Raw genomic sequence first — 18,091 nt, forward strand, 5'->3', positions numbered from 1 at the left:
TAGCGAAATAGAACTAACCATATCTCACATGACTATATTTATTGAATAGATTAACGTATTAACAAATGTTATCTCTGTGATGTTCTCGAATTCATGAAAACATAATTCATAAATTAATTGTGAAATCTGTAATGTAAACTGTGCTTCTTCTTCTCATTAATTGTGGAATCAATAAATTGTCAGAAACTACAGGATAGATGTCTCCTCGCATAAATTTAGATGAAAGGAAGAAAAACTTTAAAAATGGAGGTGTATTTCAAAAGTAATGATTCAAAAACAGGAAATTAAAATAAAAAGTTGATGATATCATGAAATAAAGTTATGTAACAGTAATAATATAATTATTACAGATAAACATTGATGTAAAACAATTAGCATATAATCTGATATTATTCCAACATCTTAAGTCAATAATTAAGTGGAAATAATCAAGCCAGCTATATATTCTTTTTTTTTTTCAAATAAAAGAATAATAATCTTTCTTTTTTGAGGTTTATTTCCATTTTAATGGGTTAATTAAATTACTTAAATGAGGTGACAGTCATTTTTAAGCAAGTAAAAAAATCTAAAGTGTTAGTAAAAAAGTGTAAAAACAAAGAGATGAAAACAGAGATGATATTATTAAAGAACCGAAAAAGTAATAAAGGAAATAAACTTTTGAAAAACTGAATCCAAAAGTAGGATCCAAGTATTATAAATGGAAACAAAAAATATTTGCCTTCATAGATGAAACTTTAGCTACACGGCATATCAATTGGTAGATGCTTCATCTTTCGGCCATATATATTTTCATTCTTTTATACTCGTATCGACTTGTTCAATTTACTACGGAGTATAATTATTGTTCGTGTTTGTTTGATTTACATAAAATTAATATACAACACGTGAAACTTAAATTAGGGTCTTTTTTGATTTACTGAGCTGAACTGAATTGTTTATGAGAGAAGAAAATTGGGAACTAAACTGAACTGAGCTGAAATTAAGTTGAAGAGAACAGACCCTTAATGTCAAACAATCGACTGAATACTGCAAAGTCTTTTACTCGTCAATTGTTAGTACACACGCATGATTTTTTGTACCAATGAAAATATACAAGCAAAGTTTGTAGAGTCACTTTTTAAAAGTGGAGAAAGTATTTATGTTGGTAAGGGCGTCTTAATTTTGGATTTCCCAATCTATAGGGCAAAAAACAACTTTGGTCATGATCACTAGGACCACTATTCTAAATGAATGCCCTTTGCTTTTATTACTCCAACAACCCACCGATTATAGGATTTAGAGAGGTCTACGTATAAATGTATAAGAATGTAGGTTTACGCCCATACTTTTAAGGAATGTATGCCTTTAATGTTGAGTTTTATCACGTGATTAATTAAATCAATTAATCTAATTATAAAAAAGAACAGATAATAATTAAAAACAAGTCAAAAGGCAAGTTCATGATTCTACTAAAATTTATGCAATTTTAATTAATATTCTCTCTTTTAAAAAAAAATAGTCAATTGATGTTCTTAACATTGATGAAAAGGCCAGGAAAAAGTAGTTTTTATGTTGCCAATTATGTCAATTGAGCTCTGTAGAGTAAAGATTGTTTTACAGCTTTTATTCTGGCTAACACTATCTCATAATTTAATTGGCACTAGAAATGTTTACGTGTTTCACGAAATATATATATATCAAACTTGTAAAGAAAAATAATGATAAAAAGTCATTTGTATTTTTAAAAAAAGAAACAAAAGAATCCATAAAATTTGAGGATTAAAAAGGTTTGAAGGGTTGAGCAAGTAAGAAAGTTATTTTCTCCTCTATACATTATTTCATCCATGCATTTACTACTGTTTTATATCGTTTTGATAAAGATTAATTCTTTAACATGTAATCGTAGGTGAGACCAGCCTCATTTGATCGATATATAGGTAAAATATAAAACGCTTAGCAAATTAGTTGCGAATAATTACATTATAGATACCTTCCAACAACGTGATATTCTCAACAACATAACCCATCACCTTAAAACCAATTGGTCACACTAAAATATTGTGGTAGAAATCAATCTCATATCACTAGTGGAAAAAAAAAAAAGCAAAATGACACTGGTTCAAAATGGCTTAAAGGCATCGGTTTTGAATGGTTAGTTGAACCGGTGCCTAACTGCTTGGTGCTATACAGTTCATAGAGGCACCGGTATTGTATTAAAGGTTTAAAGGCACATTTTGTGGCACTTTAGGGACAGAGGGAGTACTTCATAAGTTTTAGCGATCTAACAAAGACGGGTTGTTATCTAAATCTCAAACTTTAGCTTATAATATCCATGTGTTTCTAGCCTAAATTTCGTTGACAGAATATTGAGGACGCTGTTGTCATATGATTCCACAAGAGCAGGCAGCTAAGTAGACAAATCCAAAAACTTCCAACCATTCCAAACTCATGATATATATTCTTGAGCAACACATTTCTTGTAAACTTATATAGAAGCAGAAACCAGAAAATATTGAAGCATATGACATCAACAAACTTACACAAAACTGAAATTTTTATAGCAAAATAGGAGGCAAATAACCTACATATCTCCAAAAAAAATTTACATCTGACAAAATGACAATATTTTTTTATACAAAGGGTCCACAACCTTCGAATAAGAGCCAGCTCTCAGAAGTCACCTATCAGAAACCAGTGATAGCAACTTATAGTATGGTATGGATGTCTAGGAGTTATGTTTATTGTTTGGTAGAAATAGAAATTTGCAGGACAATCGTGTGCTCTTGTGTTACTATCATCCTTTAGAAGTTTTATTGTGTGTGCTAGGAGTGACAGACCCGTCACGGCGACTAGATTAATTCGTCAACCTTTAAGGTTATGCACTAGCGTTACGTACTGTCACACTATATAAGTCTTATCGCGCATGTGAGGAGTGATAGACCCAACACAGTGATGAGTTGATTAATTCGTCGACCTTTAAGGTTAAATAAAATGTACATGACTACATGTTTTATGCTTTGATTGGCATGATGATAAGCATATAAAAATCACTCGACAATATGTTACATCGTAGTAAACATTGACAATATATTACATCGTAGTAAACATTAGTAGTAGCTTATGGCGTGATTAAAATTATAGTATGTGTGGACCCAAATCACCCAATAAGGGGTGAAAACATGATTGATGAATCCATTTCAATAACAACTGAATCGAAATTTTATTCTCAAATTAGATGAAGGGCCTGTTCTCTTACGTTGAAATTCAGTTCAGTTCAGTTTAGTTCAACTCCTAATTTTCTTCTCTTATAAAATATACATTTCAGTTCAGTTCAGTTTAGTTCAGTTCAACTCAGTTCAGTTCAGTTCAGCTCAATTCAGTTCATTCAGCTGAGTTCAGTCAATGAGAACAGGCCCGAAAGTTACTAATTTCAACAAAGTTTAAAGTAGACTCCTAAACCTAAACGAAAGTTGAATATTATCAAACTCGTAAAGAAAATGACCAACATTAACAATTCAATCGACGGAACATAAATGGATATTACTAGTATGTAGGGCATGTGGAAAAGTTGTAGTTGGGGGTAAAAATCCAGAGGACATGCAAAAAAATCCAAATAAAATAAAAGTGCCCTAGTCCCTAAGCAATTCAAAGAAGTAATAAGTCAGAGCCATACTCTGTATCTACCACAAATCAGAGAAAAAAGACATATATAGTGTTACATCAGAACACATAATTTTCATTTAAAGCTTGCAGAACCCTATTTAATTCTTTACATTTATTTCTCAATCAAGGGAGCAAATGTTCTGTTGACAGATGCTCATTAAGAAAACTATCTCCAATGAGGCCTATTTTTTTACATTAAACATGATTATCAGCAACTTTATTAGGAAAAAAAATTAAAAAAAAATTCAAACCGATTCTATGTGCGTGGACAATGTTTTGAGAAGTATGTTTTATTCCGATGCAAAAATGTAAATAATCTGTGCAATAATTATATTCGTAAACAGTTCCTTGTTATGGTTCAGATCATTTAAATTTAGCATAATTGCGTAAGTTCCTTGCAACACTAAGATTCATGCATGTCCATTGAATTTTAGCATATTCTTATACCAAGTGCATATATGGCTATATCTAAGTCAAGAATAACCCAAGAAAATTGAACTAATTTAAATTTTTATTAATATAAATTTTTACAAAGTGCTGGTAATACGTGTATATAATTAGAAAACAAAAAATGACAAATACTATACAATTAATTTTAAGGCTACACGTAAAAAGATAATAAAAAAGCTAGAAAATATTAAACAATAATAAAATCGATCAACACCTGATTTATTTACAGGCTTATCATAACCGTTAAACAGAACACTCGTTACAAAATGTAATTATAGAACCTTAAACATAAATTGTAAAAAACGTGTTTGTTAACTTCATGAAACCAAATTCAATGACTCATCATAATTCATAATAAAGGAGAATGTGAATTTAATAAATTAGATAGAGTGGTTATATAATTACAATAATTAATTAGAAATAGAATAAAGGTCCGACCAAGTTGTAAATGCAAATAAATCAAGGCATTGAATGATAGTGAAATGAATATAATCCACAAAACCTAGTTTTGTCTCCTGAAGATAGCCAGCAAGCATCACTGCTTTTTACCCGACCAAACAACTAGCTAACCTTACTACTTCTTCTTCTTTTTTTTTAAAGGAATTTTTTTATTTTAGTATTATTTTCCCTTTAATTACTATCTCTGCCTTCTGACTGTTGCATGGAAGCCTTTAAGCTGTTCTATGCACAAATTCTAACAAATTAAATGCCCTTACATACATAAATAAAATAATGGTCTTGTATATTACTCCCTCCGTCGCTAAATTATATTCCTACTTCTCTCTATTATGTGAGGAATAAATGCTATAAATAGGAATGTAATTTAGGGATAGAGGGAGTACTCCGTATATGGTATCGTATGTACTCCCAACGGATATACGAAGTATGTATATAGTACAAAAGAAGCTAAAAGTGAAAACATTAAACATGAATCAATACTTAAATTATTATAATTTTATGCTTGTTACTTTACGTGGAAATATATTTATATCTCATACGAAATATATAAATCCCTTTGGGCAACCTATAGTATATGGCTAAACATGCGATTCAACTCGGTTATTTAAATGTTCTACTATTACTTGACATGTTTTTTACTGCACAACTTTGATCATTAATATATATTGATTTGAACCCAAAAAGAACAAAACGTATTATAATATACTACAATACATATTGATATGAATCCAAAAAGAACAAAAACATCGCATAATAAAATATATTTTTTTCCTTCTTATTTTCATTTTTTTAAAACAGTAAGATATGTGAATGATGTCAAAACCCCCGCAAAACAGCTAAAAAAGCGAAGGTGGTATTATATTGGCTACAAGGGCTACAACTGGTTAAACAATGATAAAATAATGAATGGTGTCTTACTTTGAGAATTACATAGAAAGAAAACAATGGCCTAATGAAGACAGACATACGTTTAAAGTATGAATAAACTATTTAGTGAAAACAATGGCCTTTGATTGCTGTTAAACTACTACGGAATACAAGTATATTGGAAGTTGAAGAAGTTGTTATTACAAATTGATTTAATCCAAACCGACCAAACCATCACTATTGCGTTATATTATGTGAAATTTTACACATAAAAGTGCAACATCAATCTCCACGCCTTTGGATAAAGGATGGTCCAATATACTTGCTAATAATATTAAGTAACCCTTGAAGATATGGGGTCAATTGGGAGATGATATATTTTCTAAAATATTACTCCATCCGTCCCCAAAACTACGACCATTTTGGGTTAATTTTACGGTTATTATGAAATTAAATAAAAATAAATAAAAACTTATTGAAAAGATAAATTTACACGAGGTTTGTAAAAAAATAGAGAGATAAAGTGTTAAAAAAAATGAAAACGCAAAATTTTATATGAAGAAGCTAACTTTGCACAAATATTGTTGTAAATTGATAGGTATTTTAATTTAATACAAATGGGTCAATCATTTTGGGACTAAAATTAGGCCAAAAGGGTCGAAGTTTTGAGGACGGAAAGAGTACTTGTATTGAGTTTAATAATGTTAAATTAATTAGAAATTCATAATCATTTTCCATGTTGTTCAATGGTATCTTTAGGCTATAGTTGCATTAAACAAATTGTAGTTAACAAGAATATAGGGAACATCAAACGACATCAAGATTTTTTTTTAATCAAGGACATCAAAATTTTGTATTATTGAGCTTTTGAAATGGGAACTGAGTTACAACTACTCCCTCCGCTTTTAAATACTTGCTCCATTTCTTTTGGACACGCATGCCAATGCTAAGCTTTGATCACTAATATCTTTAATTATCAGTAAGTAAATATTTTAACAATTGAAAATATATTCATTGAGTTGATTGAATCCTTTCTAAACCATTGTTCCTGTAAAAATAGATAAATAAATCTCCGTACTCCGTATAAAACAAGGGGGGTATATTTAGCAGTTTCATGAGGTACGGAATGAGTGAAAAAAACTTCAATGAGGTTAAAATCAAGAAGCAATCAGGTTGATAAGCAAAGTAAAAGTAGAAAGTGAAACTTTATAGCAAAGACTTTACATGCATACAAGATCAAATCTACAGTCAAATTCAAATCAGAAAGACTAGCCTCGAATCTCGATAGTTTATACTTGGGATTTGGTAATGTAAGAGTAACAGATTTGAAGCTCAACCAAAAGTTACTACTTTATCATATTCTACACTTCAAATATTGCATACCACAATGTATCTCGAATTCCACCATCTTTTTCTGTTTTTGGCATGTACGGAGTAGTTTTTATTAATAACTTATGGTTTAATCTGGGTTTTGATCGTATTAGGAAAATGATTACGATCTATAATGTCGTGTTCTTTTACACAATTGTTATTGTATGTATAGACCACATACAACAATTGTATGAGTAGCCTTTACCCAGCATACATAGGTTAGACACGAGTACATAAGATTTAACAATTTGTCTAGATATGTGGGAAGAAGTTCGATTTAATTACAAAGTTGACAACAAGGGTAATGAATACAAAAGGTTTTACTCCTGAATGTTGTAATAAGGTTGGATTTGAGACCATTTGAAGCCTACATGTCATTGTCGATGAGACTTAATTGACACAAAGGTATTAACGTAGTAGCTAGGGATTAAAGATCGATTTTCATATCGAGAGTATTATAGTCTTTTTTGGGGAGGTTTTAGAGCATTTCGATTTCAAAATTATTCAAGGAAAAATATGGACATACTGCCAAAATTTTACACTCACTTAATTTCACTGGTTACTGAAGTATATTCCAATTATTTTGCTTCAGAAGAATAAGATTACTTTCTTATTTCAGGAGTTAGAATCTTCAAAGTACTTCGTATTTCATATCATAAAGGTAGTTTGTTTCAAACTTAATATGGCTAAGAATCCATTATTGGGGTAGAACATCAATTTCAATAACACTGGTTTGCTTACTTCTTTTGGCTGGTTTTGTTGTTCTTTGTTGGCTTCTTGTTCGTGTGTTTATCTGGCTGTTAAGTTGTTCTCTTTTGCTCCTTCGGATTTACGTTTCTCTAATATAAAATAAAAAAAATATAATAGGCTACGGAGTAATATGTTAGCCATTTAACAACTATAAAATTCACTAAAATATCTTAAAATAGGTGAATTCAATCAATCAAAGCCTTAATCCCATAAGTGGGGTCGGCTACATAAACCAAAAATAATTATTTTGTATAGTCATCCACAAAAATCTTCCTCCTCCCAGAAAGACTTGCGTGGACCTGGTCCACAATAATATTATTGTGAACCTGAGGTTTATACATACGCAACTGACAATATATTGAACATAGTGACCCTTAGTTTTTCCATTTAACATAGTAACCTTTATTAAAAACTAGTATAACGTTGAATATTATTGTGAACTTAAAGTGCAACGTTATGACACTAATTTTAACATAATGACCTTTATTATTCATATTAACCAGTATATAAAATATTTCATTAAAAAAATTAACCTCTTATAGCCTATATATTACCAAAATCACTTTTATTTCAACCTTTTTTCTATTATAGTGACCCTTTTTTTACTAATAAAACAACCATAATTTCCTTAATGTTAGTGGTCCACAATAAATTAGTGTGAACCAGGTCCATTAAAGAATATATATCCTCCTCCTCCTCCATCATTTATCATCAAATGCCTCATGCTCATGCAAATCCATATACCCTAAAATGGGTGAATTATATATTTAAATGGAGTTCATTGCTCAAAAGAGATAAGTAATCGACTTTTGAATTATTTTATCTAGTGTTAGGTAGCTAACACTTAACCATTTAGCTTCACTCATCTACAAAGTACTCTATATAGAATTTTGGTTAATGCTTTGCTCTCTATACTCTGTCGATCATTCCATTAATTCTCATTTCCAATGTCGATGTGAATAATTTTAGGAATCTCCAGTTCATGGACTAATAATACAAAGTATTACTCGCATCTCAGTAGCTACAACAAACTAATTCCTGGCATTAACTAAACAAGCAATAACTTAGTGCTTTTTCTTCATGCAATTCCATTTTCAACGGAACCAATAATAAAGAATAATTGGCTCATCAAAGCAGTATTGGTTATTGGAAATACTAATACTCCATAACTTAATAAGACAGTCATTGTATTCTGCACTAAAAAACAGATTACTAGCTACCACTCAACTGTTATCATATCGTCCTATGCCTAAGGTTGCGTACATCCAACTCCATATCCGACTCTTGATGGGAACCCTAAAGACTACAGAGGGCATTGACTTAAGGGTCAGACCAATTTCTCGAAAAATGCTGAATATGTCCCAAATACTAATGATGCTTCAGAAGGATTTACATCAGCAAAATCTTCTACCATTTCTCACTGTTTCGACTTTCCCAGGTCCTTGGTATACTTGGATGAAATATAAGTATATAACATAAAATCTAGGATGAGGCTACTCCTCATTAGCTAGTTTGGGATATGGTTGTTACTCTAGCTCCTCTCTTGGTTTTTCCCAATACAGCTTGCATTCAAAATGGATAGCAGATTTTGAACTTAGTTTTATTATCTATGTAAAGCACAGCATATTTTCATGGAAATCAGTAACTTCAAAACCGGGAAAATAGGATGCCTATTCTTCCTACAAAGGGTGTTTCCTCCCAATCAAACATAGCTTTCATTGCATTTTATGACTCCAAAACCTCCCTACGTTCTATAAAGAACGGCAATGTCATTGTTACTGAAAACAGAATGAAAATGCAGTATGGGATATGAACAGTCAACCGGAGACTTCACGAAACACAGCACAGCAATAATAGCATGGATATATACCACATAGTTATGTATGATCCAGAGAGCAAGTCAGAAAAGATGAATAATAGTTTTACAAACAGGAATTTGTGCGTATCTTACAGCTTAGATGCATGAGCAAGTGTTTTACTCAAAGCAGTAGCAGCCTTTGAACCAGATGCACGGCTGAGATGCTTGCAGATGAAATCTCCAGCAACCAAAAGCTTTTGTAAGTCAACATGAGTCTCTACTCCAAGTCCATTCAACATATACACAACATCTTCAGTGGCTACATTACCAGATGCACCCTTGGCATATGGACAGCCACCGAGACCAGCGATAGATGAGTCCACAGCACTGATACCCATCTACAAAGAAAAAAAATGAGTTTCTTGATAGGGGTTCAAGAAATTGCACAGCTAATGCCACTATGTTCACCAAGAGTTTTCTAAATGCACGACATGACATGATAAGTTGACAACTATTTAGTTTCAAAGCAACTATGTGGGGTACGGGAGGGGGGTATAGCAGCATTAAAAAAAAATGAGATGTTAGCGCTTAGATACTTCTTAAGTACGTAGTACAATTTATATGGTTCCTAACAACAAACTAAAATACGTCAATGAATTTCTTACTTGGAGAGAGAGGAGAATATTTGAAAGAGCTTGTCCGTATGTGTCATGAAAATGGACAGCAAGCTTCTCAACTGGGACAACATCGATAACAGCTTCAAGCATTGGAATAACAGTACCTGAAATAGAAAGAAGAAAAGATTAGCAAAATGATGCCTTAAATAAAGATAAGCAAACAGAGGATGAAATAAGAGTTAGATAGAAAATGGCACGCCAGTGGATATCACAAGTCATTGTTACATACTTACATACACAACCAGAACAGCATCACCTTCAAGAAAAACAGTGTTCAAAAAAGTTTCTACTAACAGATTTGCTGGTTTTTCAGTTTCTTTATAGAATGAAATGGTTTGACAAAACATTCTAGAGGCCAAAAACCATCTAAATGACAATTTTTCTTAATTATTATTAAGGGTAACAAATACACCGGCATGTTTCAAATGCTAACTTCAGATTTGGTAGACAAACAATGAATCTGACCAAAAACACATCTAAGCTATCTGCATGAAAATGGTAATCCCTTTTTCTCACAATGCCTCCTTTTCAGGCTAAATTCTCTTTTCATGTTCTCATAACAGTGAGATAGTGAAATAAAAGGCGCTTTGGTTGAGCATTTGGCCAGTATAATTCTCAAAGAGGTATGATTCAGGAATATTATAAGAGGTTAAAAGTAATTTCCACATTAGTCTCATAACATCTCAAGTATACCAGTCCACTCCCTGATCACAATAGAATTAGACATCTGGAGTTTATAGGTGATCGATAATTACTGTAGGTGATCTGTACTTGAGAACTGAGAAGTGATAATAGATAATGGACTTTATTGGAAAACTTTGAAAAAAATATGAACTTGATTGACAGATTCATCAAAAACACTTTGAGAATTGCTTGGTAGTCAGTACCCATTCTCTTATAAACTCCAAATGTCTAAGATGCTGACAGATCAGACTACATCGCTGTAATGAAGGAGACAAGTTCTACAAACAAATCACATAAACCACAATTTCAAACCATGATGATTGATGACACAAAATATTTGATACGTGATTGAGCAAAAATCATCAAAGTGGACCTCCATATTGAAGGTTACCTGGAGTCCCAACTCCTATGGTATCACCAAGAGAGATCTCGTAACAGCCCATATTAGATACCTCTCTAGCAACATATGCTACTTGAGAGGGTGAGACTGCTCCTTCAACTGGGCACCCCACAACACATGATATATATCTGTGAGAAGATTTTCAACCGTTAGCACCATCCTAAATTAAAATACAAATAAACCCATGAAGCTATTACCAAAATACATGTTAGACAATTTTTTCATTCTAGATAGGAGAACATTTTCTTAGACAGAAAAGTATTGCAACTACATAAAATAGAGAGCTATAAACATTTCAGATTCTCAATCATCGGAGACCATCAAACGTTCTCAACCACAATCACAGGAAAATCACATACCCCGCTACAGCTTAATTTGTTTTACCGCAATTCAATATTATAGAGCACGAACATACCAAACTATGCATCTATCTTATAGAGCATGAACATACCAAACTATGCATCTATCTTATAATCAATAGTACAACAAAAAGTATGCAGGCCCACATTGCAATATCCAGAACCAATAGTTCTCTGTAAGATACACAATCAAAAGTGAAGTAAAGACAACACTGAGGTTGAAAATCTCTTTCACTCTTAACTTCTTAAGGATATCAGATGAAGAAGGATGCATATACCTGATATAGATGTTCAACAGGTTATCTTTTGCTGTTTATATTCGCTTTTTTTTTTCCTAAAGTACTTCAAAATTTTGAAGGGCATGACCAAAAGTCATAGCTTTAAAAATATGCAACGAACTAGCGTGGTGCGTATAAATTAAATGAACGGAAGGTTGTTTTGGATAGATAAAGCTTAAAGCTTGCGTACATCGTTAATGGCTTTAGGCCATCACTCTCCAAGAACTCTCTAAAATAATAACATTCTGCCTACTGTTTCCTTCTCTCCTTTTCCTATTTATACTAAGGCTAACAACTACAAACCTAATAATACTAGACTACCCATACTGCCCATACTACAATTGATAACTACTAACATACTAAACTACCCATAATACCCTCCCCTAAGTCAGTTCATTACAAAATACTACACAGGAAAACAGATTCCAGAGACGGAAATCTTTAATACAAGAATCAACCCTAGAAACAGCTCTAGCTACTCACATGCATACACAAAATGCAATGATAAATAGAACTATTGTTTGCACAATAGCCATCGTTGCAATCTTGAGATGATTTACAATATACAAAAAGACAGTGACTGTTTCCTATGCTATGATTTAAAAATAAGATCAAAGGGAGGAAGCTTTGGCACACAAATACGTCACATCCAATGAAGTAAGAAAACTTAAATGAACATAGGCAGGAAGGTAAGAGCAATTGCAAGATTTAAAACAGAATTACTTTATACTAGTTTTGTACCCCGGCGATGCCCGGGTAGTTTATGGATTTTTAAGATAAAATTAAATTTTAAACTGAAAATAGAATTCTAAATTAACTTTTTTTCTACAAAGTCAATCTATGTTATTTTGATAAATTGTATAGAAATAAACAATATTCGCCTTGTCTTAAGTGATAAAACAACAATTATATATTCAAATTCTAGTCTTGATTAACGAAAGAGTACTATGTGAATTAATTAGTAGAAAGTTTATTTAAAGTGATCAAACAACACTAATTAATCAATTAATCAAGTCCGTAATACAAAGTCAATCTTACTAAATTTGATAAAAAAAAAAGTTAGTTTAGAATTCTATTTGAAAAGAATTTTAGGATACAGTTGTAAGTTTTTTTTTTTTTTTTTTTTTTGATAAATACCAATATTTCAGAGGTACAAATTGAATTATAATTTTATTCAAAAAAATTATTAGACTATAATTCACAAAAATTATCATATAAACTTATTTTTTTTATCATAATACTTTTTGGATAGAGGATATCATCCCACCAATTGAGGATATAAAAAATCTACATTTTTTCAGTCTGGACTGACAAAATATTTCGTCAGTCCGAATTGACACAATACCTTCTCAATACATAATTGTAATGCATGTGTACCAAACTTATCACATTACCCCGGCCATGTCATAAATTTAATTTGATGTTGATCAAATAAAAAAGTTTAGGAATAATCGAGATATCAAAGGTTTATGATCATTACATACTTTACCTTTTAGATCATATGTTACCCTTCATTTACTTTTAGTTTTTATCAACATAATAAAACACGTGTAAAAAAAAATCATATTCTATCGGACACTCCATTCCATAATGTGGTCACAAACTTTAAAATAAATCGGGTATAATGGATATTGTAGATTCATTGTTAAGTCTGTTGTCCTAAAATGATTAAAAGTTACACTTAAGATCAAAAAAAGTTAGCATCATATTATTATAAATTCATCCATTTAATAAAGACTGACAATCATTTTTTAGCATCATTTTTTCCCTAAAAAAATTGTAACACTACTTAATAAACAATTCCTAATTACCTCTCGATTTCTAGAGATCTCGGGATCGGTTCTCACCCCACCTTTGTGACTTTCTAAACACACACACAAAAAAAAAAAAAAAAAAAAAAACTACCCAAATTGGTGCACTCTTTAAAGACATGGATTTTGCTAGATATGTGCAAATATAAGTTGACTCTTGCCATTGTGTATAGTAAGCTTATGTCCTAAATGTACCTTACTTCCATTGTTATTTCATTTGCCTTAACCTGACAATGAAAAACTCGATCCAATTCTAGGTAATTAAGGTAAATTTTTTGTCTTTAATATTTCATAGTATTGAATTGAGATTTTTTGTTTTTTTTTTTTAAGGGAAGTATTGAATTGAGATTTAATTATGAAATATGTTATTGAATGTTTGTCAAAAGAAATTGTACGATACTTGACGAAAAATTAAAACGCTAAATGATGTTGTCTTGTGGCCTAATTATAAATTTATTATTTGGTATTTTATCGAAAATATAACTCTAAACTAATAATCTTATTCTAAAATTCTACCCTAGTTTGATTGAAAATAGAATTCTTACCTAATTTTTTATCTTATGAAATCTAGCTAAGGTGGCGCGACACTTAAACGGTTTTTTATCATATGAAGTCTATTTAAATCTATCCAAGGTGGCGCGACACTTGGCATTACACTTGGCGAAAAGTTAGAATGCCAAGTGTCGCTATTTCGTGACCTGGCTAAAAGTTTAGCTTTATATATTAGTTATATGATGCTTAGTGACACAATAGTTTTCCAGAAAATTATAATTAATCAGAACTGCAATACGCACCCACGGACAGGTAAAGAAAGCTTTTCTGCAGCACTAGCAACATCACGGTATCGGATCAGACTCTCTTCAACAGTACAATTGATATTTGATTTTGAAAAGGACTCTGAAGCTGAAGCAAACACTGCTACTTCCTTGGCACCTGCTGCAACAGCTGCTTCTAGACCCTATTTAATTGGGATCATGAAATATCAATGTCAACCACAAGTGTCTCATCTCACTGAGATTTGCATGCACAACTGGAACAGAGGTTACCTTAAGATTAGGGGTTAATACAGGAAATTTACTGCCTTGTAAATTTTGGACAGCTTGCATTACTAACTTTGCGTCTGCTAGCTGTATCAAAGAAGTATACAATGATGAAACTGCAGTTCAGATTCCAGGGAGGAGTTTTGTATAAGATCACAGAACTGAACCCCCACCCCCCCCCCCCTCTCTCCCAACACCACCCATGGCCAGAGGCCCAGAGAATAGGAAGAACTGAAGTGCAAATCAAGTAAGAAACCCTTATAAGCAATTACTACAAATCTACAATAGTGGATCTTGAGAAATATCTTACCTGAGGAACCCATTTTGGTGACACGAAACTAGTGGCCTCAACAACAGGCAGACCGGAAGATGCAAGCATCTTTATCAACTCAATTTTCACATCAGTAGGTACTATATTTTTCTCATTTTGCAGGCCATCCCTGGGACCAACTTCTACAATCTTCACATATTTGGGTATCCTCTCCAGCAGCTGCACTGAAATAGAGTACATGTTAAGCAATAACAGAAAATAAAGAAAATATATCTCAAGGAGGTCCAATTAAGCATAAGCTTATTCTTAGAGTATCTAACAGTGTACAAACTTAGATTCTACATACCTTGTTCTCACCATTGCCCTGGGAACTGTAGTGATGAGTTTGTAAAGAACAAGCACCATTAGGACTCACAGCTGCTCTGTGTTTCCCATATACAAAAGCGGATGAGCTCAACGCACCGTCAACTGCATTTCTCCGTGATACATATGGTCTTACTATTTTACCACTGGAAGCGATGGGATAAAAAGTAAGTTAGAATATTTTGGAAATAACAGTCTCTAAAAAGAAATAATAATAATAAATAAATAAATAAAACTCAGAATAGCTTCTGGTCCCTTGCGATGCACGGGATGCTAGTTAATACAAGTAGACAAATTAAATCAAACTCTAATTACATAAAGTTATCTGTGCTAATGTGCTATTGAGGAATTGCGGAATTTATGTCATAAAAGACTTCATTTCTGCTATAGAGGATTTTCTTCGGTGGAACAGACCACAACTTTCTATCAAACAGGTTATCTGTTCAGTTCTTGGCATGCTATATGCTAGTCATTTGCTTTTATTCTTTTCAAGTCAGAACATAAGACAGCTCAATGAGTCAAGTCATCAACTAATGAAGAATAGAAAGAAAAGAAAATGTATGTTCTCACTCTTAATAAATCCTACTGAACAGAATCAGAATGAGAATTTTCTTTCTATAGTTTACCAACAATATCTTGACTTCTTACTACGTGATGGAAAACAATTTAGGGAATTGAGAATAGAAAAATACATGTGTATCAAACTACCAACTTATGGTAATGGAACCAATTTCTAGGAAAAATTATTACCATCTTTCATAATATAAATATTAAAAAAGAAAAATTCCAATGTTTGGGTGCTTAAACACACACAATACTACTCTATCCAAATATATTGAACATTTAATATAGCTTGTGTACTCACTTGTCAGCCATCGGAAGCTGCTGACCCTTCCATCTATTGCTATATGTTACATCGGCAGCTGCATCTTTCCTAGATACACAGCCTACTGTTGACAAGCCCCCTGATAAAACACCATCTATGCTTTCCCCCTTCTGAACACTGAATTGATCCTCCACGCTCATCACAAATGATGAATGGAAAGACGAAAAAGCCCTCCTCACCAAAGGTCTATTACGAACCTTTGATAAAAACATTGCAGATATAGCGACAAAAAAAGAAAACCAAACTGAATGCTGTATCAACAACCCTTCTCAAATGTATCAACACCTTTCATCATCCCTGAAGCCAAAATCAAAATGCCCATATGACAAAGATGAGCAGAATATTACAAATTTATGATTATGACCAATTCACTAAAACAACCTATCATCCTTGATATAAGACATAAGTTAGCCAGTTATAGCTGCTTCGCAATCACACTTCATTTTAACATCCACCAAATAATCATATAGAATGTATTAGTATCTAAACACAACCGGCAGACCACCATCAATGGTTGGAAAAGTTCTTATACACTGAAGAGCCTAAATTTGAAAGTTATGCTTTTGTTCTTCTTCTAAATCTTTCAGTCTTTCCATGTAATCAATATTTCCCCACCAACCCCAATTATCCTTCTACTAACAAGAAAAGCAGATTGTACAAGACCGTAAGTCATGCGTGCTCCCGTGTCACCAAAAGGATTGTGTGAAATAAGTAACATTAGAGTCCGCATTCAGCAATTTAATCACCAAAAGTCATCAGCAAAAATGGAAAATCTTTTTTTTTTTTTTTTTTTTTTTTTTTGTGTGATCAAAATCAAGTTCTACTCCTACTGAAAATCTTACTCCATAATTTTATCAAAATCACTCGATAATTCTACTAAAAGTATGGTTATGATTTATTAGTATCAAATAGTACTTGATAATTTTCATTTGCACCAAAATCTCTTCCGCTAAATACTCAATCCTCCCTGGAATTAGTCACTAATCAAAATAAATTCAGATTTTCATTGTCTAAATAGTTCATAAATTCATCACGAAAATATACTTGTATAACATTCTAATTTTATAATTGTGCACTTTCACAATCAAATCAATTTCAATAATTCTAAACAAAATCAAATTTAATTAGGAATTCTATGCAATTCAAACACAAATTAAACCTGGAGTAAGCATGTTTAACAAATAATACGAGTAATGAATTGTATCAAAATATAATCATTCTGTAATTTTGCTAATTACCCCCACACCCTAAAATAAAACTAAATAAATAATATCGAAAAAATTAAATTATAATAGAAAGAGAGAAATTACCCAGTTTCTAGAATTGCGCAAATATCACAAAGATTGAAGCTTTTGGAGAAATCAAACAAAAGGTTGAAGAATTGAAGATCAAGGCAGAGCGCGCTGAAGAAAAAATAAATTGCGGGTCAAATACTACAACATTGATCAAATTTATGCTTCAAGTAAATGGGAGCAATGGGCGGGCCAACCCGACTAATGTCGGGTCATTACGGGCCAGACTAATGTTTGATATGGCTAGGTCTCATAGAGCTGGTCAGATGGAACGGGTTGATCCACCTGGCAAACCATTAGTCCACGTTTCTTAATAACCCTAAATTTTATTAACGCATGTAAAAACTTACTTGAAATAAGCGTTCGGTAGGGCTTGAGCTCGTGACCTTAAATTTACGAGGTGAGTTCCTCCAACAACTCCACCAAGCTTGCTTGATTGTGGGAATGAGAATTAGAGGATAGGATTGACAATAAGGTGTTTAAAAATGTATAGGGTGAGCAATTCATCATACAAGTGTTTAGTATGACCTAAATTAGGTTGGGTAAATCCATTGGTAATTACTAAGTATGTAATAAAAAGTTGTTAATGTGTCACCTTAGGTTAAAAAGTCAAATTGCAATAAGTTTTACTGTCAATTAATCAATTTGTTTATTAAAAAAAAAAAAAACCTATCCCATGCTAGTTAATCTTAA

At 32.2% G+C, this 18,091-nt stretch overlaps 1 protein-coding gene across 1 annotated transcript; it reads right to left on the reverse strand.

Annotated features, from left to right (window-relative positions):
- Positions 1–9,368: 9,368 nt before the first annotated feature.
- On the reverse strand, positions 9,369–17,541 carry LOC110710537 (hydroxymethylglutaryl-CoA lyase, mitochondrial-like). Its single transcript, XM_021888860.1, has 9 exons — positions 17,417–17,541; positions 16,086–16,403; positions 15,204–15,366; positions 14,897–15,076; positions 14,593–14,673; positions 14,341–14,504; positions 11,090–11,226; positions 10,003–10,118; positions 9,369–9,735 (listed from the first exon to the last, which is right to left on the reverse strand). Exons 2-9 carry the CDS (start codon positions 16,316–16,318, stop codon positions 9,487–9,489), a joined length of 1,323 nt encoding a protein of 440 aa, XP_021744552.1. The 5' UTR covers positions 16,319–16,403; positions 17,417–17,541; the 3' UTR covers positions 9,369–9,486.
- Positions 17,542–18,091: the final 550 nt, after the last annotated feature.

The sequence above is a fragment of the Chenopodium quinoa genome, unplaced genomic scaffold, assembly GCF_001683475.1.
Source record: "Chenopodium quinoa cultivar QQ74 unplaced genomic scaffold, ASM168347v1, whole genome shotgun sequence".
Taxonomy (NCBI): Eukaryota; Viridiplantae; Streptophyta; class Magnoliopsida; order Caryophyllales; family Amaranthaceae; genus Chenopodium; species Chenopodium quinoa.